Raw genomic sequence first — 23549 nt, 5'->3', positions numbered from 1 at the left:
ATTCGTGATTGTTCGCGAGGGTATTCGATTCGAACGAGACACGTCTCGCGATTTTGGTTACCGGGGGGCCACGGTGGTTTCGAGCACACAGAGAGAAGACAAAGAGTTACGGGGTTAGGCACTATCTCGATTATCAACTAGGAACAATCGTCATCGTCGTGATCGTTATTTTTATCGTTATCAGTGTCACTGCAGCCATCACGCTTGACAGTCGTGGGCTCGCGAACCTCATCATATTTCTTGTCAGCCTCTTCAGCAAGGAACCTGGCCTCCTTCAGCTGATTTTCGAGGGCGTCCATACGCTCTTCGTCCGCCAAGCTGCGATTCTCGAGAATCTTGCGGGCTCTTTAATAATTACCACAAAGAATCGGGATTAACATACTAAAACGAATCAATGTGCTGCGAGAGAATGGAGAAACTTAGATTAAACGATGAGGCGTTCCAGGGTGATCCGCTCTGGAGCCCGCCGATGAACCTGGAAGGAACCATGAGGAACCAAGTGGCGATTGGTCTAGACGAGCCTCGGTTCAGATGAAGGAGTTTTCGTATAACGACGTGGACTTTGCAAAAATATTTATCATACTCATTTGAATATATAATTTTTATATAGAAATTGTTGTGTCTTCGATAAAATTCGAAGCCCTTTTTATAAATAATCAATAACTAAATAAAATGGGAAGAACTGTTTCATAAATTGTGGACCATAGCCTGGCTCGTCGAGACGATCGCTAATTCGCTCCTTAAGAGTTTGTCGATCGACAAAGACTTTCGTTTTTCGCTGGTACGTGACCCACCTCCTCGTATTTTTTATCCGCCTCCTCGGCGATCAGTTTAGCCTGTGCTAGCTGCTGCTCCAGCAAGGATACCCGGTCATCCTCCATATTGGTACGGTTTTCGAGTGCCTTGCGTATCCTAGCGATCGATTATCATTCGACATTTAGCTTTGGTTCAATCGCCGTTGAAAGAAAGATCATCGAAATACTCAAGAGTCTGTTAAACTCGCTTTCGATTCGAGTGCAATTCATTACGTATTCTCTTAATAATCGATTTGTATAGAAAATGAAGTAGAAACTTCTGACTAAAATTTTAAATCGTTGCTTAATAATGGACTAAAATGTATAAAACACCAAAAGTTGGTAGTATTAACTTTCCTTCTAAAAATTTCTCAAAAATCTGAATATACGTTAAGAAGAACAGAGTCTACTTCAAAATACAGTGTCTCCACATTCATTTATTTTGAGGAATAATTGGAATTTTCGAAAGAGACAAAATGAACGCTATGAATGAAGAAAGTTCCAGCTACAACTTGGCAGCCACTTTCATAATAAAAAAACTTTTTGACCCCTACGACTTAGATAAGCGACGCAAGAATGTTTCCCAGCGAATAAAACAATGATAAAATACGCTTTCCGCGAATTCCCAACTAGCTATTACGAGAAACCGCGAATGTCCGTCTGTTATCAGCCGCGATAAATCACTTATCCGCTACTTTGCTTAGACACATATGTGCGTGTGATGGTTACCGATGGAAAGCACAAAATGTTTCTTAAGATGTGGATAAGTATCGCATATTTAATTATAAATTCAAGAGAAAAAATTCTAGAAGAAAGTTTCTATAACCTTTATGTCTTGAATTCGTCCTGACAATGCGGTCTAAACCTTAAGAAACAATTTTGAACGCAGCTAGAATGTCACGGTTCTCTTATCGATAATCTTTATCAAGGCAAAGTCTGGAAAAGCAATCTCGGAGTTCTTTCAACGTCGAAAGGTTAGTTCTATCGATAGCTATCTGGGTTGACGTCAGATGAAATTCGTGGGAAAGAGCGTGCATGAAGAATGAAATGCACTAATCAATATTTTTATCAATTAATACCTCATAGAGAAAATGTTTTGTTTGAAGTACTAGAAAATATTATATAGTTGATAGATTAATTCGACTCTGCTATGATCGTGCTTGGTCAATTATTGTGAACTCGATATCAAATTCAGCGCTCGTGCAATGTTTAATCGCGTCACCGTTCAATTAAACACCCACTTCGCGCTGCGTAATGAAAACGCATTCATGAAATTACAGTAATTGCTACTTCGCTTCCAGCCTTATGTTTTCTGCAATAACGCCCGTGCGTACATTAGATTATTAGATAAGCACGAGTCGCCCATGTAGCTCTGCATTTGGGCCATTATTAGCCACGAGAGATTACAATGCAGCATCGTTGATTTATAAATAGACCCCAATGGCATCTCATTAGGCCAATCTAATAAGTGATTTCGAGAAAACGCTCTTTCGACTCGACTTTCATTGATGATCCAGTTAGTTTCGATTCTTGGGGATTCACACGTTGATTGGATAAATAAACACAGCCTCAAATTATTGCAAAAATTCATGAGGACATTGATCAAAATATTACGAATAATTAAAGAATGGGTACTTATAGTGTGTAAAAATAATCAGTTACAATTGGAACAACGTTGAAAAAAAAATTGGTTTGATATTTTCTATTTTATTAAACTTTACTTTTTGAAGAGGCTATGCGAATGCTCTCTTAAGTAATCGTTGTATACCAACCGATTCCATTATTGCAATAATTTTGGGGCGTGTCCCAAATGAGTACCTATGTACACTCTGAAATCAATCTCGTGTTTAACTGTCTAGCAAACATTTTACTCTCTTATCGTGCAGGGCAGATAATAGCTGATAAAATCGCGGAAAAATTGCAATTTCCATTGTCAGAAAGAAAAAAAAAACATTACAAGTAATTCCGAAATTGCTCAGCTTCTATGAATTACTTATTATCAGAAATGAGCAAAACAATATCTAAAAACTATTTCAATTAACGAGCGCAAGATAAATAACCATTCAGTCAACAATTGCAATTCGAACTACACAATGAAATATTTCTCAACAAATGCCATTAATAAATTGCTATATCTTGCTTGTACTCGTCGTTATTCGCATACTATTCTGCTCATCTCCGCGACCTTCTACGTTAGTTTAATTTAGAACAGAGTCCCTGAACTTGCCCGCATCGAGCAAAGCGCGGGAACTCAACTTTCGCTGAATCGATAAATCCCACGAGTGCTATTATCTACCCATTGAGTAAAACGGTTACTATAACGCGAGGAAGTAAACGAGCCTTTCCTTTTTATAAATATCCATTAATGCCTTGGGGAGCATTTGACAATGGGTTCGCGCCGGGAGGGATATTTATAAAAATTACGTGCTCGTTCTTCGTGTAAGTGAAATGAATAAAAAAATCTGTGGCATCGTTTACCGTTCGCTCTCATCTGCGGCTTGCGACGCCTCTGCTAATTTAGCAGTGGCGGTCGCGAGGCGCTCCTCGGATCTCTCGAGGTCCTCCTCCAGCAGCTGAATGCGACGATTCAGGGCTGCAACCTCTGATTCAGCCTGCAAACAGAAGAGAAAAGAGTTAATATGTGTAACAATTGTTACTCGGAATAATCTAGCTTTAAATTTCCTGTTTCATTACTGTACTGCATAACTAGATCATCTAACTACAGAGGTTCCCATGTGTTTTTAAAAAGGATGAACTCATTTCTTGTGTTACTATTTCTAATTCATTATTTATTAATGATCTTTTAAACGAGTCATGACTCATAAAAGACAGTTACTATTATATCAACGTTACTAATAGTCAGAACTGATAGATGCTATAAAGCGTATGACTTTTATAATTTTATAATACAATATATATCTCGAGTAGTTCGATAAAGTCAACAGTTCTATTACTGATTCCGAACTCGATACTGATACAGTTACTAACGCGTCATCGGACCAATGATAAAGCTGATTGCAGCGTTGGCGAAACATAATAGCAAGACACTGCTTACATCCTCGAGGCTGAAGCTCGAGGAAGTCTCAAACCGGTACCAGTTTCCTGAGTTTAGGCTTCCGAATGTGAGTCGCATCCTTTTAAAGAAATCAGCGGTCTAACGCATGCGATAAAATACCAAATTTTCGATGAACTTCAAGCACTTTCTTTCGCGTTTTATTTAATTCGGTCAAAAGTGACTGCATTCGAGTATTTAAAATTTCTAAGAGACCTTATCGCTAGACACGGCGACGTATTATGAAAACACGTGCTAAACATATCCCAACCATATGTATTTATGCAAAGTGAAACATTAACATTAATACATTAATTTATGAAACATATTCTGCATACATTTTGTACGCGTATTTACCTATCATTATTTCTAAACAGACAAGTAGGTGTAAACATGAGCGACACGGCGATAGTCCAGAAATTAATCATTCCAGAATAAATTAGAGTGAAAATTCGACGAAGTAGGAGGAATCTTTTGATAAATAACGTTTGCAAGCCTCGGCAAGGAGTAAACTTTGGACTTCGAATTTCATAACGATTATCTAAGATAGGAATCGATATTTCAAGTCTTACTGTTTTCACAAAGTGACTCATAATCATCATTTTCTAAGACCATAATTCAGCCCAACCCAACGCATTTTGTTTAAGAAATCTATCATTAATTCCAACTCTTTAAATTTCACTTCGTTTCAAATTTTTATTTCATTGAAAAACAGGTTACTAACGTAACAGGTGAAGTTTGACGAGGACTCAAACCTTAAGGGTGGAAAATTATTGTTTGCTGCTTAAGGCTAATAAAAGCATTCAGATTGTTGTCCAAGAATTCTCCAGCTGGATTTCTTCGTAGCGTATAAGACTGCAGTGATTTTTCCAGCACGTAAAAGAACTAACAAAGTTAAGATAAAGACTTAGATAACGTATCTCCGACCATGCAGAGCTGCACGGTTTACTTCTAAAATGATTCATGCTCCACAGAAGGCGCATACGCGACCATGTTGCATACTGACCCGACGTATATCCGCCAATCTTCATCTTTAACACGACAATTACAAATTCGCAAATTTTCATTCTCAGATGAAAAAAAAAAGAGGCTGTTTGGAATCGAAACGTGCGACACGTGATTAACATTCATCGAGACGGTACACTCGTCACGAGATCGTCAAGGTCTTCGCTCCGTTCGCATATCAATGACCTACGGGCTTCCTTGAGCTCGTGCTCGTTGCATCAACCGATTTAATTGAATGGGTCAGAGCGCGCGTCACCAATTTTCGCAGCATCCGCGCGTTTCTACACACTTTTGCATACAGAGTGCGCTCGAACGCCGCCATTCCAATCTCTCAAGAGTAAAATTTTGCAGGAATATTGAGTAACTAATAAAAGGAACACGCAAGTATTTATTCGTGACAATTATTCAAGAGTTAAACTCTTAACTCATTTGATGTGTGTTTACTGGAAATTCGAATGTTTTATTTAATTAGTAATCGATAGCAGTATTTCTTTTTTTTTGTTTTAAGGAGGTATCCTGAATTAGGAGGTCTAAAAAAGCGGTTTTTCGTGAATTTTTTTAGGATGGAAACAAATAATTAATTAATTCTATCGAACTTTTTATCCTATTTTCATACATATTTGAGTAGTCTGTACAAATCTTTCCAACAAGAAATATTCAAATTGAGTCGACTGTGACGCACATTTGTAGGGCACCTCACAATTAAAACCTCCTATCGGCGGGAAAGATGCAGGTCGTAATTTTGGTTTGACACAAAAAACCAAAAGAATTTTCATTTTCATACATTTTTCTTCTATATGAACTAAGAAAAACCCGTAAAAATGGTGAAATGTGAAATTACTGCAAGTTTGAAAAAAAGAACGAGTTTTTTGGGTGAAAAAAATCACTTTAACTTCATAAAAAAGTTGTTTAAAATTTTTGTTGTATGAATTTCTTTAGTTCACAGAACAAAAATGTATGATAATGAAAATTTCTTTTGTTTTTTTATGTCAAATCCAAATTATGACCTGCATCTTTCCCGCTGATAGGAGGTTTTAATTGTGAGGTGCTTTACAAATGTGCGTCACAGTCGACTCAATTTGAATATTTCTTGATGAAAAAATTTGTACAGACTACTCAAATATATATGAAAATAGGATATAAGTTTGATAGAATTAATTTTTTTTCCATCCTAAACAAATTCACGAAAAACCGCTTTTTTTAGATTTTCTAATTCAGCATACCCCCTTAAGAACATTTTTCAGCTTTGGTTCAAAGTGGAGCATCTGGCCCTAAACATGAGTGATTTGAAACAAACGAGTAGTCTATCATATTCAATTAAAACTCGCATTTAACGCTCGGCGAATCAAATATCGCGCATGAAAGCCGATTCTGAATAATCTCGGTTAATTAAATGCATAAGGATTTCTATTCTACTGTATGACGTGATCCAGTTGAGGACGCTTCAGAGCGCTTGTGTTATAAAAGCAGTAATTACACGGAAAGATAACGAGTACTTTTTGAGAAAGGAATTGCATAAAATTTGTTTTCATCGAGCAAACACTGGGGAATTAATACCAGTATCCATTAATACAAAGTCTTGAATAAAATGTCTCTTTATTAATAACAAACACTCTTCGATTAGGAGTGCTTGTTGCGAAACGTCCATCAATTTTGTGTTTACACCCGACTTGTTTTGTAATCTATTCTAATACTCATTAGCTTAGTATCGGTTTAATCTTTTAAGCGATATGTGCACTTATGCGGATGCAGTACATGGGTGCATAACGTGCGATGGATGCCCATAGGTGTTCATCAAAGAGGGTTAACGATTATAGGATTTCATCACACGAACCTGTACAACGAGATTGGGGCCTAATTTAGGTGAAATAAAAATTCTTTCTAACTCCAAATACTCGCCACATTTTCCATAATAAACTCCTGAAGACCCTCTAACTTTACTACGGCCTCAAACGTGAACCGTACTCGATTTCAGAAATTACTCATCGCGAGGGGAACAATTATGATACCGATGGGGCAAAAACGACATCAGGGTCACATCAGTATTAATTGAAGCGTTCTGCAATTAAGTTACAACGTCCAAGTCTTTGAAACGAGGATTTTGTCGGGTATTACGTGGAACGAAGCGAACCGTGGGCCCTTACAAATGTAAATAGCTGAACGCTCGATTACACGTGTATTCGTATCTCGAGGCCCTTGTCCCCGTTAGAAAACAGGCGGCTGCACCTGCGACGATTGTGTACCGAGCGGATAAATCCTAATTCAACGTGCATATACGGAACATTAGGCGTGCTTTTATGCGCGCGTTACCGTTTGCCAGTCACATATGAGCCTCGCATCCGGACGAGACGCGCCTTCTTCTTTCTCTGCGCGATGACGCGCAAAAATTAATCGAATAGCGGTGATCGATCCGTGATCACCTTATCTCGCCGTTTCTCGTTATTTCGTATAATCTTGTCAATAGGATATTTTCTGGCGAGAGAAAATATTTTATGTGCGTGTAAATCAGAACGCTATGGTTGTTTTTAGGGCGTGGCGAGTGTTTCAACTAATGGCGCCACTTGCGTGCTCGCCATACGCTGAACCACTCGTGTATCTAAGTTTATACACTCGCAATCCTTCCTTTGTTGTGTATGTTTCGTATTACTGCATTATTAACGCTAGGTTTCCATTTTGAAATATTTAGAACCATGGACTTCTTCAATTCAGTTCAAAATCGATACGCACCTGCTCTTCATTTTAATTTATTAATTTTCTGTTATTCCTAGAAACTTTTATTCTTCCAACTTATTGTAGTTTACACTTGCGAACAGATTGTAATTGGAGGAAATCGACACGCCCACTCACAATGGCGTAGCCGCACTGGTCTCGACGATAGTATCGCGGTTATGTTGGTAAGTGTGCCAAACTTCCGCCACGGATCACCCTTCGTTGCTTCCATTACGTTCTGTTAATTCGACGCGATACATGACTATTGTTGGTCTCGAATTACGAAGCGAAACATGCGCCAGGGATTTGTCAAATTTTGATACTTCGTGGTTATTTATGTGTCCATGAATTAATAAGTGTTCGAGCTAAATTATGAGTGACATGGAGGGCTATTAGACTACTACGCTAACACTATAGCATTAAACTATGCTACTTTTTAACTGTGTTTTTAATGGGTATTTTCAAGTGGAATCAAATCCAAACAAGTATTTAACATTCCACTTTGGATACAATTGTTGCAACGTGTGCATCTGGTGATCACAGCGAAGTAGATCAGAAGGTATCGGTCGATCAATAACCATCCCCTTAAATCAATAATCTGCGTGGCCGCGTGCCACGATGTTTATTTCTTTATTAATAAACTCGGGTCCCAGGATGGAGTCGATCGACGGCCACGATTATGTAAACTCCTCAATAAAGCAGCCACGTGCCTCCGTACAACATCGTACGTAACATCACTTTCACGATTCGCACTAAATCCAACCATGTCCGGGAGAATCAATGAACCAGGTAGAGGCAGGGCCGATTAAAGCGCGGGATCTTAGTTTAGAGGTATTTACAAATAGATACACTTTAATTTTAATGTAATCTTAATCTTCTTGAAAAGGAAATCTAATTTTCCTTTTAGTTTTCTCTTAAACATTATTAGTGATGGTTTTGAAACACTTGTTAGCCAGGGTCCTAAGAAAAATGAATTTTGCCAGAGATAACCAGAGCTCGACACGGAACGTATCGTTGGTTATCCAGTTCTATTAGATGAAAGAGGAACAAAAAAGGAACCCATGCGGCAGTGCACTTCATTGCTCGATGACAAAAGCTTGTTAGTGAAGCTCGAACGAGCTTCTATTCGCTGGCCTTTTAGGACATACCAGCGGCGCCATAAGGTGCACAACGTTGGGGGATTTGTTGACGACATTTTGGAACGTGCCCAAGGTTAATTTCTATGGCATATCGGAAGGAATACATCTTTTGTTGTTTTATACCTATACTCCAAACATCTTCGTCCTGGTTTCTTTGAAAAGCAAGATAATCTTCTTGATGACATATATTGTTCAATAAAATATCGTATAATAACACAAACGTTTCAATCAATAAAGTCATTAAACAGGCAATCGTGGCTTCGGTCTCGGCTATAACAATATATGTAATTGTTTAGTGTGATGAAGACGATGTTTATAGATTTCTTGAGGTAATTTAACAAGAGGTTTTAGAAAAATCAGTATGGTCAGAAGGTACGGAGGAGGTTTACGACAGGTTTCCTCGATGCGGTCAAAAGATCGCCGTCAAAGAGAAAAATTATTGACCTTCGGCGTTCGTAAATGTCACTTGTGTAAATAATATCGTCAGAATGTCAACGCGCGTGGAAAAAGTCAGCAGTTCCATGAAAAAAAAAAAAAACAACAGAAACAACGATTTCAGACATGCTAGTTCGCGCGATCGTATCGTCGTCGAATTTCTGTCGAGTCGATACTCGATCTCAACATTTCAACGACTCGTACATTTGATGACTGCTTCAAAATGGATTGAAGATTACTTGAAAATTTCAATTGGAGCAGATGGGTTGGATCCAAGTAAATCTTTCAACGTGTTTGGAAATTTATTTGACAAAACTAGTTTTCTTGGGCACGAATGCTTGAAGTATTCAGACACCTTGGCAAGCGACCACGTTACGGAGCTACGCGTTCCGCACTGTGCGAGCGAAAAAAGGGCAGAAACACTGGGATTTCGGTGCAAATCCGTTAAATCGTGGCTGATGGACGCTCGCAGCCAAGGATACTCCTTTTTCCATGGGCGATCTTCGCTGTGTAACTGTACGTTTCGCTTCTATCTATTCAAGTTCGCGTTCAAGGAATTCTTCCTTTCACGATTTGCAGGCTACCGCCAAGAGTTCTGCTCCGAAATGTATCAAACTTGATAATGCAGTTCACAATTACAAACTAACACCAATTAACTAACTACAATCTTCAAAATACTTGGTTTTGACAAAGATCATACGATAGGACAGTAATAAACGCTAGTAACAATATAACAATTGAAACAATGAGATAAACAAACATTATCATTCTTAAACTATACAGAAAACCAAGGTCGACAGAAAAAAACTAAGAAAAGTAAAGAAATAAATCATAATTGCCCTGGAAAGTTCGGTCGAATCGCGTAGGTGACGGTAAACGTTAAGAAAACCATCGCGTGCGCCGGCCAGCGATCGTGCAGATAGAAATCGGCCGACAATTCTGTCTTCCATGCCAAACGCACTCGGCGTCGAAATACGGACCAAGCGTTTACACCTTTAGCGCATTGCGCACGGTTATTAACTCCTTGAGTTACTGTTACAATATTTTGAGATGCACGGGGAATTGTTGGCAGGCGGGAAGGCAGCAAGGTGAGTTTTCAAGCCGGTCCTCGTTGTATCAAGAATGTCTCGAGTACGAGTCGAGTCGGTGTGTGTCCCTTCCATAACCCACCCTCCCCTCCCGCCCCTCTCTCCAGAGCCGCAACCCAGCCTGACGACGACGTGCCTGACACTCACGATCGATTCCAAACCATGCCGGTTCTGGGACTTTCGTGTACACCAGGAATTGGCCCTTCACTGTTTTGTAAGCGCTTTTTTAACCGTCGACGTCAGATTAAAATTGCAACTGTAGTTTTTCGGAGCAAATGGTGACCGACTATGAACGGAAACCATAGCAAGGAAATAAAGCTGAATGTTTGCTCGAGTTGTCTCGAAATATTTCTATGCAAACCAACTTCGTCTAGACTGACAGACACTCAATTTTTTTATCACGTTTTTGTCATGGATTACATTACTAGTGCACACTAAACGAGATCGAGTTCATCGACTGGAACAGATTCCCGCTGTCCACCGCGAAATCGTGTCGCGCGTCTTCGATCGACCTATCCGTCGACTTAATAACGTAGGACCGAACGGATCGATACTTTTTCTGAACGAATATCGCGCCAAGTTGAGCACCATATTTCCGGTAAAGACACGCCGCACAGGTTCTTCGCGAACGAATCGATCGCAAAACCGGCACGATTCTTCTTGGATAAACTAGTCAATCTAATTGATCGTATATTTGCTTGTTTCTGAACCGATCGGACCTCGCTGAATTCTCTTCCGTGTGTTCCGTTCGCGTTTCTGTCGATGCGAAAATATCGCACAGATTAAACGTAGACCAAGAGAAAACGATAGATAATTAGACATGAGCGAAATTCTTATCTACGCGAAACTTCCAAATAACGACTAACGGATAAACAACTCTTGGTGCGTTGCTCGTTAATACAAAATTCGAGTACAATTTGAGTGACAGAATAAGATATTTTACACCGGATAGCTCACTACACGGAACCTTTTATGAGTCACCTATTACTCGAAAATTTTGCTCATGTCCAACGCGTGTATCGAGGCGCTTGTGCACGGGACGACAAGAATGGTCGGCGAAGTCGAAATTCTCACTCACTTCCTCGCGGCGCATCACTTCCACCTGCAGCCGCTTTTGATATTCCTCGCACTCGTCTTTGTACTTCTCCATCTCCTCCTTGGTCTGCCTCATCTTCTTCTTGAGCACGTCGAGAAGGGTACCCTGCATTTGCGTCGACATGCTGCTGCCAGAATACGCGCGTGTAGCGGTCCCTCACTGTTTAAACGCCGCGTTCACGAGCTTCGTACGCGGTTAGGATCAAGATGGAACTCGACGAAAGTGGCGTAAAGGACGAGTGTGGAAGGATATTCAGTGAACACGATGGAACGAGGACGAAGTATGTCGGGGTTATGATAGGCGACCGGCACCCGTGCGAAAGAGAGAGTTTCGTAGTCTCCGAGCTGTCGCGCACTGACGACCACTGGCTGCTGTTGACTGGAAAGCAAGATGGCTGCTCCCCGGCCATCGTGCGCATGCGCGCTGTTACCCTGCGGACGTCAAATAGTCCCTTGCCCTTGTCCCGACGCTTGATCCACGATATTTTAGAGATACATCCATCGAGGCGAAATGGGATGCAATTATCGATACGGTGATTCATACTCGAGCGTACCTCGCGTTGGAGGAGACTCGGTCCGATGGTTTCGATGCTTCCTTCTCTCCTTTCGTGACCGCGTCACGATTCGCGATGTGCACGCCGTGTATCGCTACGCCGATCGACGTGTCGTCGCGCGCAAAGCCCCGGAAATACCGCGCCCGTCCCGAGCGCGCCTAGCCATTCGAATGGACGCTCGACAACAATCCTTGCGTTGTTTCAACGCTTCTCATGGTTCTCCATCCGCGTCGAGGGTCACCGCGTGTTTGGGCGAGGACGTTGACGGACACTCGATTGCTAATAAAGTATTCCAGGGAGAATCGAGAGTTTTGAATAATAATCTTGTTTGTCGACAGGGAACGAATGATACGGACGCATGTAACGCGCGAATTTGAATAGCATGATGAGTAAACGATTGATTGCAGCCTTTGCGAAACGTTGACTAGCCTATTCAAACTCTAGAATTGCACTAAATTTCACAGTTTATCACAGTTTCAATCGATTCCATTCGCTGGAACACTCGATATTCATGTTTATGTGAAACCGACGTCAACGGTATTCCAACGATGTGAACCCTTTGCAAAACGTTGGCTAGCGTACTCAAACTGTAGAATTGTACTAAATTTCACAGTTTATCACAGTTTCAATCGATTCCATTGGCTGGAACACTCGATATTTATGTTTATGCCCAATTAGCGATACGGTATTCGAGTGATGTGAACTCCTTGAAACAGCCAATTCCTGTCAGAATATATTGTCGAATATATCGTAGTCTCTCTAACATCTTATGGATATTGTTTAAAGCTTGGATAACATCAATGCAGCTTAAAGTGCATGAATTAGGTATCATTTGGAAGGACTTGTTGCTCCTTTTCGGGGCTCCAGGTCCCCCCACTTCCGGTTCGGAAGTTACCAATCATTCTCAGTTATAACTCTGCCAACGCGAATGTATGTACGAATATGAATCCATGTATTTTTTTAGAAAGTTAACCCGTGACATAGCTGAGAATAGCTTGAGAACAAAAATTACATAGAAACAAACTTGTTCCTATTTAAAAAAAAAAAAAAAACGCTAGATACGTCGCCACGATACCATCTGAGAAAATGAAGGACAAGATAATGGAAATATTCACGAATAACGGGTAACGGAATACGTATATCAACGCGCCATCTATGAAGTTCACGGCGTAATCGGAAATTAAAATTGACGTATATGGTCATTGGAATTTCCTTTATACGGTCGGTAAGTACACCGCGATAAAGAATCATATCGTAAGCGGCCAACAAACGCATCAGTTTGAAGTGTCGCGCGTCAGTCACTTCACCGGAAATCTAAAGATACGTTAAATAATTAATATTGTATACCTCTGAACTGACCAAAAACTATAGTTAAAAAACGTATAAAATTAATATTCGATGACTATGGAAGAGCTGCTAAATATAATCTTGCTCTTAATTCGAATTCAAGATCACGAGGAACCTGTGGCTTCGCGAGTTATGCGAACAATGCAGTCACAGATGGCAGCACTTTGATTCGCGAGAAATCGCGGAATGCGACGCGTAAACAGAGGAGATAAGTGGCAAAGAAACGGATACGGTGTTCCAAAGGTCGTCTGTAAAACAAACGTGTGATGAGTAACGCACGCTCCAAATTCGTGCAACGTCAAGCAGGACGTTTTGCAACGGCGTTAAAGCGCTCCAACATCGTCGGTTTAAATGCTTCTAACGAAGCGGATTTGTGGGAGCACGTTCCGGGAGCTTACGCAATTGCCCTCTCGGAGTTTCGAATAAAAGAGTCGTACTGGATCCGCGTACAACAGTCCACGTATTTTTAGAATGTTGACGGTTGCCACTCGTGTTTGGTTTAGATAGACGCCAGGCAACGTCGACGCAAGCTGGGACGCAAGTTAGGTCCATTTTTAAAAAGTTCCCCCGAAAATATTTCTCGTCGGAAACCGTGTAGCATTGACCTCACAAGATTACTCAATATATAACAATGAGGTGTTTTTAAAGAATGCGCGATAAAGCAAAGATAAAAATGTATTAGGACGGACTTATGTGTGCTCGAATGACGAATACCTCGCTAATCTGTATTCTTGTTGTCGAGTGCTTGCAAGGATTTCATTGCGTATGAAGAATCTATACATTTTTCAATTCTTCACCTATTTATTCCATTGTGTATGAAACATTAATTAATAAAGAGTTTGGTACCTAAATAAAAAAGAGCAAATATCACTGTAGTGATCTATACATGTAATCTAATCCAACGATGTATTTTATATTAACCAAGGAAATCGAATATGATGTATAATACTCGACGAATGAGTATGAGATACAAGAGTATCAAGTTTGTCACATGTTCTAAACACTGAATACATATATTTTAATTAAAAAATTCTAATTCCCGATTCTATATAATATTTCAAAACACAATAAGAAAATATTTCACGAAATATTTAATTGCCACCTCACTTTTGAGCCCAAGTGTACTATCAAAACAAGCAGATAACGCTTCCAAATTTGGCACCGTTGCATCGCGTCCTCGACGATGTTTACAAAAAGGCGGGGCTGTATTTTAAAAGTGAATCAGCGAAACCGTCACGTCGGCACACGTTGACGTGATAAGGAAAGGATTCGGACTATTCGAAACACGATTCGTCTGGTCGTCTGTATAAGAATGCCATTTATCGTGAACGGTGCGAGAATCACGCCTAACCCATTGTCCCCGTTCGCTAACCCTAACAATAAGTGTTCTTTGTCGGGCGATCGTGCGTCGTTAAGCCCGGCCGAGTAGTCTTTCGGTACCCGATGCGCTCCTAATGGTCGCTTAATTATTATTACACGGTCGCTACCAGTGGTGCATTATTCATTTAGTGCGAACAATGCCGGCCGATTTCGATTTCCAGATGGCAACGAGAAATTAACGGCCTCGATCGGCCTTTCTCTCGGTGGCGCAACCAAGAATCCCAAACGGAACTTGAACAATACCTTCTCTCGTTCGTGGTCATAGATAAAACATTTTTGACATTTTTCTTTACTTCGGTAAACGTTAAACAAAATTTGTTTAATTCCTTCAGGGTACGCAACCCTTTGCTCCTCTGAGCGAGCCACTTGACTTTCTCTAATCAGCATTCGAGGCGGTTCGGTAAATTTCCAGGATGCTCGCAGTCAAAGCGTAGAATTAAAATTAATAAAAGATTAAATAAGATTCGTATCGTTTTAACTTTGGACAGCGTTCGATTTAATGGTCTGAGTAACGTCATCGCGGGTAACCGCTAGATCACCTAACTGCGTATGTTTTTACCCGGTTCTCCTCCTTATATATGGTATCGAATTCACGGAGATTATCTTGTCCGTGGAGGCGACAGTAAACCGAGAGGACCGAGCGCGAGAGCGACGAGGTGTGACGAGAGACGAGAGAAAGCAAGACGTCATCGCATAATATAGTTTTGTTATCAGATGCGGAATGACCTCTGGGGACCCGTTGACCGATGTCACGGATGCGTCAAGGTCGCATCACGCCGCTGGTGACCGTTCGTCACGCAACGTGTTCACGGATCAGAGTTTGGATAATTATCTAGATAAAACGTTTTTGTTCGAATCGTAAATGATCTCATTCGAATATGGAACTCTAGAATAAAATCTCAATCCTTATTCGATTAACCTTTGCGGCCACAAGCACGAATAAGTAATTCGTAATGTAAACGAGGAGGCATTCCTTATGCACGTGTTTTGCCCGTGTAGTTGCTGCAAGCTACTTGTATGCGGTACTTGTTTTCGTGAGTAGAATGCATTCGTCACCTTTTGTATGGATCGTGCAATTTTTCTGTGACTTGCGTAATATTTGATGTATTTTTATGTGGCGAGTGTCATCTGTCGCATTTTTGTAATCTTAGGTGCATGCATGAGATTTTTAGGATACCAACACGCACAACATGTGTTTTCATTTGCATAAGGAATGAATATTCATTTACCCGTCTTCGTTGTTCGAAGACCTCGTTAACCCGAATAAGGAAATAAAAGTTTCATCTAGATAAAGTGTCACACGTTATTCGTCATCTGGTCAAAAGTGTGCCAAACTCTGCCACGTCCCACGGGCGCATCGCGAGACGCTTCTACGACATACTGACCCGTTTCAGTTGGTTTCCCATAATGTTCTGCAATTCGTTCCTAATGAGACTGAACTTGATCATCGTGTCGCTGGAGAATATGGAAGAGCCAAATGCCAGTCCGGGATAATCGGCGCATCTCCTTCTTCTGGCCTCTCTCTCAGCTTGTACCTCTGCCCTCTCGCTGGGACACCTAAGCAAGGCGAGTTCGGCAAGCTCAGGATCCTCCTCGACGTTCGTTGACTCGTCGTCGGAGGTCCCGTCACCTCGAGCCCTCGCGACCGCGTGCTCGGGCTCGAGAGATGTTCCTTTGCTTCTCGGTTCGAAGGAATCGTCTTTGTATACGTTCTTCCCACGTGGTCCCGTTCGAGACCTGTCCAACGGTTCGATGTCAAAGCTGTCATAGCTCTCGGTTTCGTTTTTCTGGCGAACGGACTGCTCGTGTCGTTCGTTGAGAACATCCAGGCTACACTGCGCGAGCCTCTGTCGGATGTTCTCCTTGTCATTTTTCTCGAGAGTGTTCTTCGCGTTGCTCGTGTCTTTCTTCGTTGTTAATTGTTCCTTTCGTGATTCGTTCGTGGATCCCACTACCGTTGGATCTCGGAGCCACCTCGCGCCGACGATCGTTGCTCTTGTCACCGCGGGAGAGCATTCCGTGTCGATGACATTGCTCTTTTCCTCGAGTCTCGTCGACGTAGGTGACGTTTCGTTAACGTCGATCGCCGCATTTTTAATAAAGCCAGCAGGGCCACACTGCGCGGGTCCTCTGCTGGAGGCGTCAAGACGTCGGCGCGTTGCGTGTCGCGGATGATGCTGATGACCGCGACGTCTTGTGGTCGACGCAAGAGCTGGCTCCATACTACGTTGTCCAGCTGTCAACCCCCTTACCTGGACACCTGCGTTCCACTTGTCTTTTTTTTATTTCAACGTGCTGTACGCACCACCGTCGTTACCACCGCACAAGGCACACCGCCATCTTGTCTGTCACTGTTCGTAACACGTTTCTCACCGCGGCACGCATACGTCTCTCCGCGCAGTCTTTCCGTGTGCACGCACACAAACACACGCGCAAACGCATGCACGAGAGGAGACACGTTGGTCTCCGCTCTCCGCACCGTCCTGCTCTGATTTCTGTCTTGCTTTCACTCTCTGCGTCTCCGTCTGTCGCTCTTTGCGCGATTCAGGTTTCCCCCTCCTATTACGCCCACGACAACGAACCGAATGTTTCCGGGACTCCCCGAACGAACGAAGCGGCGGCTACGCGTACTAACCCTCGACTGTTCGCTCGCTGGGCGAAATACCTACTCTCGATGTTTGGAGCGCATGCGCGCCATTGCCGCGACATCTCGTGAGTGGGAAATTTAACACAGTTACGTCGATAACGACGCGCTACATGATAAGGGATGTTTGGTAAATTGTATTCTTTATGTTTACTCAATTGATTAGACCAATTTTTATTTGGTCACTTTAAGAAACGATATTCTCTGATTTAAATTCATATTCCTGTTTGAGTTAGTGGAGTATCTTATATAGTGAATATAGATTTTATCAATTTTTTGGAGGATACGTTGGTCGTACCTTCTTAGGGTAGTTTTCGTCGATATTTTCTCATTCCTGTATAATAGATCTATGATTGGCAAAATTTTATTTTTAGTGATTACTCTTTTGAGATAAGCTGTTAAGATTTTTATTGAACGAATAACGGATCAAAAGTGTTTCGTCTTGTACTTCATCGAACTTGTTTATTCTCGTTGGTCTGAACTATCGCTGATACCATATCAACTGTTGCTTTTAATGAATAATTTCCAATAAAAAAATGTATGTGGGTACTCACGTTCTGCAGAGCCTTGTCCTTCTCCTCCAATTTAGCATTGACCTGCATGAGGGCCTCTTGAGTTTGATCGAGTTCATTTTCGATGGTCTGGATCTTCTTTTGCAGAGCGCGAGCCTCCTCCTCAGCCTTTACAAAAACGAATATTTCGCATCAAAGAACGATAATTAAATCAAAACTAATATTACCTCTTGCTAAAGAAATTGTATCGATATAAAATATATAAAAATTCGCATGACCCATTGAACATTGTTTTCCGACTCAAACGCGAAACTTCTAGGTCTATAATTAAAATTTTTGAACAGTTGCCAATCCTATATTGCATTTTTATCGCCAGGCTATTACTTCATCGCTATTTGCGTCGTCCATGTAGGAAGATAAGTAAGCAAGTTTGGAATTTTCACGTATGGATATCGAGTTACTTTTTTCTTTATTTATATATTGATACGAGAGGATCTCCTTTACCCACCAGGATTCCCAATCGATTACTTTCAATAACTGCTGAAAGGATTAACACTGAATTGTGTACTATGCGATTACTCGACACTTTTGGTATTTTCTAATTTACCTTTTCAGCTCGCGCATTTGCATCGCGGGCCTGCTGTTCGCAGAGCAACGCGCGGTCCATCGCGTTGTCCTTCTCCAGCTTCATTCCCTGCATCTTCTTCTTGATCGCGTCCATGGCGGCGGTTTTGTTTTCTCACTCGTTTACGGTGAAAAGAAAAGGTATCTACAACAATGAACAACAAACCGTTATTATCCAGAGTTTCTTAAGACTTTGAGATATCGTTAGAAGGGTGGGTCATCCACTGAGGGAACGAGGCTCGAGGTGGGTTAATGAAAGTAAAACGTAGATCTTTTTGGAGCCTACTCATTAAAAGATTTAGTTCCTTATAAGAATATTGATATGGAATTTGCTCTAAAGGTTCACAGGATGGATACTTTCAGAAAATGCAAAAAGGAAGGGATAGGTTCGTGGAAACCTCTAAAGTGAGACGACCTCTCGGTAATCGAGTGCGTATATGCGTTCCCATACGCTTATCTTCATCGATAAACTGTACTTTTTAATTTTCACCGTGCTCGCTCGTTTCCCCCACGGATCGATTCCCAAGGAAACCAGGAGATTCTCGGCGCTAATCGCGTCGGTGATTTGAATGATGTGAATGACCGTGAGACAATATCGCGGTCGCAATTAACGGCAAACCCGTCTTAATTATATTTCCTTTTTTTTCCTTCCTCTCTTTCCGCGTTGTGCTTCCTAGAGGTGAGAATAATTGCCGTGGAAATTCTGGGATCGCTCGGAGATTCGTGCATTCGTTCGGGACCACGGGCAAGCATGCATCGAAGTATAATTAGCGAACGCGACCGGATATCCTATTTATAGAGGCAGGTTCTTGCTCAAGAAGGCCCGGGCTCTGTACCGTGTCCGTGTACACATAAAAAAAAAGACCCGATGGGATCATTCTAATGTAGAGTAGAACGAATCATTTTCGTTCCATTGTCATTGTAAATTTCGTTTTTGTGCGATAGCAAATTTTATGCGTCAGCGTTCGTTAATTTTCTAGGATAAGAATATTGTACAGATATCTAATATGTATCTGTACCTGTATTTAATTATACATTGTATAAAATTAGATAAAATTGTATTCAGAGTATACAATTACATGGAATTGTATAGGATTAAATGTATATGTACAAAATTGAATGCTTGGCGCGTCCTTCCTCTCGTGACGTCATCCGCTCAGGTATGCGATCCTCCAGGACGAGCCGAGTGAAACGAGAGGATCCTTGGCGGCACCGTTCGCATTTTATGCGCTCGTTTCTCTCTCCGTAGCGAAACCGATGCGTCGCGACCAGAGACCAGCCAGGGAGGAACGGGTTAATTTTCTTCCCAGAAACATTCCTGCCGTTGCTTCCTTCGCGAATGCCCTCATCGACCGGGAATTTTCAATGTTCCTTCCCCCTTTTTTTTATTCTTAGGCGGGAGGGAGAATTTTCGCAAGGACGTAGCTTAGTAGGAAATTTTGATTCTTTGTTCATTTTTGACTTCGCAGATTGATCAAAAAGAAGGGTCACATCAGGTACGATAATATTTATGAACGCTTCGTAGAAGGAGATTCGCGTCTTCTGAGATCAATTAAATTAAATTAATTACGATTTAATTTCGAACTCTCGCGTGGAAGTATCGCATTATGAAATAATTTGTATAACTCTTTTCAAGGTCATGATTTCTCGAAGAGGATCCAGAATGGGGTCGGAACGATGGGTGCCAAGTAACGCATTTAATTTTACACTGTTCCACTGGACTGATTGTAACTCTCATTTATTTTTAACGAAATTTACAGAGCGCAAATAAAAAGCCTACGTTACCATACTTCTTCCCCCATTACATATGAACGGCCAGTACCAAATGTAACTCAACCCTTAAACAAAGCTACCTGCAGTAAACCTATCAATTTCACAAGACTTTTATTTCGAGTATCCTTTCCATCCCTATGATTTTTCCAAATTCCAATCAAGTTGTCTCAGAACTCAAATGTCTCCGAAGAATCATCTCACGAAAATACTTACACATCTCGAAAGTAGAAATTTCGCGCGATATGAAAAAAGCGTGGCATTCGAAAGTAGGATTTAGCTGAGTTTACGGTAATTCTTTCTCGTTTGAAATTTCCTCGAAGCTTCCTTGGAGGGGATTCGTCAGTGTTGGTTGCACCTACGCTACTGCACGGATCCCTGCATCCGCGACATTGGCATCCATGCCAGCGAACGTGCACGATTCCAGGCTCGGTGGTAATCAGAGATGCCGGGTAAGCATGGAACGAAAGGAAAACGGGGCTCCAGCAGGTTCGGAGAAACGGATATCCTAGACTCTATACGTCTGAGAAGCGAGCTAATAACAATTGACTTCCATGTCATTCAATGAAAATTAAAAAAAATATTTAATTTAACTAACGGTGCCCTCAAAAGTGTCAAATACGATATCAATTCTTTGGTGCCTGGAATTAAATGTAGCATATATTAACTACTTCCTTTTTAGATGGATGGTAATCTATTTTGTTCTATATTGTAATTTAAGAAAAGAAATTCGATGAAGCATCGAGAATCTTCGATCGAGCAGTCGAAACGGAATTGGATAAAAAAATAAGCAGAACCGCCAGGTCCTAAAGACGCGCGTATCGGCGGAGAGGGTTATTTTTACACGCGAGAGGAGAGGGTGGAATCGTTGCTAACCGCCTGGCGTCGAACCATTTCGGGTTACGCGGAGCCTAGCTTCGTTACTCCATCTGGATCGGTATCTTGTTACGCTCGATGGAAGATTTTGCTACTCGCAAACATTCTGAATCGATACAATTATCCGTTCTTTTCAGAACTGACTTTTCTTTCTCCCTACGGTACAGAACTTTGACTGTGTCGAGTAATTTTTGAATAAACCAGGTCATAAAACTTGCAATTTCTCTTAGGACTGGTCTTCCCTTCTCCCTACAATACAATCCTACCAAGACTGATCTTTCTTTCTCCCTACAATACAATATAGACACTCTTAAGTTATTTTTCACATTTTCAGGCTTCGCCGAATCTGGCTACAATGCCTACCCCAACTCAACTTTCAGTTTCTCCTAGAACTGTTTTTCCCTTTTCCCTACAATACACCCCTACCAAGGCAAATTTGTTTTCCTCCCTGGAATACAATATAAATCGGTTATTTTTTTCATATTTTCAAGCTTCACCGAGTCCAACTACATTCCTCCTTGCTTTCTTCTCTCTAACCCACACTAAGATCATGAAACTCAGCATCCATATCTTCCCAAGTCCTCGAACTACCGGAACGCGCCAGAAAATCAGTATTTGTTCATCCCATCGTCTATGCAATGCGTAAAAATAGAACGGAGTGCCCGTAACGAGACACTGTCTATTCCGAGGCATTCTCACTGCACTGATTGCAGTTCTCCAATTGTTTATACAGAATAAAACCCGCGGGCGCCACGTTCGCATTCTTTCACGGATCTCTTATCAGATAACGAGTTCGGAGCAACACCTGGATACCGGTGTGTCCCGCTGCTCGACAGAAATTCCAGTCTGCCTCGCGATGAAAGGAGATCGTCGATCTGGACAATGTTGTCGCGGCGGTTACGCGCGAATGCCTGAAATTTTTCATGAGTCACACTTTTCCGGCGACGTCGGCGCGCCTCTTGCATCAGGGGAACCTAACACGTTCGCGAAACGTTGCTCAGAGTTTGCTTACATCGGGGAATAACTCGAAATCGCGGTCAATTTAGAGAGCAAAAATGTTCACGTAGCAACTGGACGGAACAGAACGGAAGAAACGATTTGTTAACACGATCCTGTTATCTCCCAGTCGGGACTTTCATCTAAGGATGAGGAGATCCAATAGAGGAATGGAGGACCATTGCCGAGAATCTGGTTCTAGGTGGTCTCGAGAGATGAACGTAGAGCTCGGCAAGGTAAATAACACTGGACTCGACTGACCCTTGATCATCGCGAGTCTTCCACAGTGTTATTTCGTTTAGGAGGGGTTGGATGACAGTAGGTAGAGCTGTAGATCCAGGAAGAGATGAAGACAATTCTTATTGAGAGGGGGACAGTCAAATTGCACCCTGAATTATAAAATCAAAAAAGAAAAAATATACATGTCAAATTGAGTAACCTCCTCGTTTTCGAAGCCGGTTAATAAATTGTACCTACACTGGTTGAATGAAAACTGATATTAACATTATCTCATCAATTTCCTGTCCTATTCTTCTACCAAGGAAAGCAACAGAAATCACTAATACTTCTTTCAACAAACCTTTACCTACTCAATCAAACAAGCTTCACAAACAGCTACACCTTCTCTTCCTTATCTATACCCCAAACACCCCATCTCTGTGTCTACATCATAATCTAATCTCATCCCCAGCTCATCCACGGTTTCCCAGCTCCGAACCTCGATGTCCTTACCAATCATCGTCGAGCTATACGTTCGACACGAAATCTCTAAATCCCTAATTCATAAATTTCTTCACTTTTCATGCCACGGATTCCTCCAGCACGACACTTTCCTTCACTCACTCGTCGAACTCCCAACGCGTACGTTCCCGCAAAGGGGAGCCTCTCGAGTTGGTCCCGGGGATTAACGAATGAAAAAATACACATGCTTACTCACTGGGCAAGTACTCAGGTTCGTTCGTTGTCCGGGATGCGTCTGACTCGCAGGCAAAGTCTCGACTGGTCGCTGAAAGCCGCGGCTTCGTCGTTGGCGCGGCTCCCACCTTCTCTCCGCGGGCTTCTCTCTTCGTGATCGTAAAAGACGACGATGACGTCGGGCTGAGGACGCGGTTAGGCCTCCCGACGGCATCCCTACCACGGCAAGGGAGCCCCTCTGCGCGGTTTTTCTACGTACGGGCCTGTGAAAACGTACACCGCCCGCGGAATTTATCTTTAGAAACGGGCGACTGCGCGACACACGAATGTCCCCGAGCTCTATTTCGACGTCCTGAAGGGACCAACGGAAAAATTCGTTGAGACTATCGGAGATGGTCTTGAGATTCTTACAGATTATTTGTTCGACAAGCTCTTCGACAGAGAAAAGTGGCGAGGACCCTTAGGTTCCTTAGATGGCGCTAGAACTTGGGGGTGTGGATTATGGTTTCAGGTCTGGAAAGAAAATTAATTAAAAAAAAATATGTATACGTTATAGACTACATTATGGCAAAATTCTACTGAAATGATAAAAAATAATATAGATGCAAAAGATC

The 23549-nt window shown here is 41.8% G+C and overlaps 1 protein-coding gene across 15 annotated transcripts in view; it reads right to left on the bottom strand.

The window, feature by feature from the left end:
- The window catches only part of LOC128879267 (tropomyosin Per a 7.0102), a 37656-nt gene extending 14538 nt beyond the window's left edge, over positions 1-23118 (bottom strand). For 4 of the 15 annotated variants that reach the window (XM_054128314.1, XM_054128332.1, XM_054128341.1 and 1 more), the window contains exons 1-5: positions 22958-23118; positions 18362-18523; positions 17797-17922; positions 3273-3406; positions 795-912 (exon numbers count right to left, since the gene is read on the bottom strand). In XM_054128314.1, the coding sequence (XP_053984289.1) occupies positions 795-912; positions 3273-3406; positions 17797-17922; positions 18362-18475 (492 nt within the window). In that variant the 5' untranslated portion in view covers positions 18476-18523; positions 22958-23118. Of the gene's footprint in view, positions 1-227; positions 346-794; positions 913-3272; positions 3407-11300; positions 11992-15983; positions 17192-17796; positions 17923-18361; positions 18524-22953 lie in introns of those variants that run through there. The other 11 variants (XM_054128306.1, XM_054128322.1, XM_054128280.1 and 8 more) reach the window with 11 other exon arrangements.
- Between the last annotated feature and the right edge of the window lie 431 nt (positions 23119-23549).

This window comes from Hylaeus volcanicus, chromosome 1 (genome assembly GCF_026283585.1).
Source record: "Hylaeus volcanicus isolate JK05 chromosome 1, UHH_iyHylVolc1.0_haploid, whole genome shotgun sequence".
Lineage (NCBI taxonomy): Eukaryota > Metazoa > Arthropoda > Insecta > Hymenoptera > Colletidae > Hylaeus > Hylaeus volcanicus.
The sequence above is the reverse complement of the archived record's forward strand: the minus strand, read 5'-3'. Positions and strand labels throughout refer to the sequence as shown.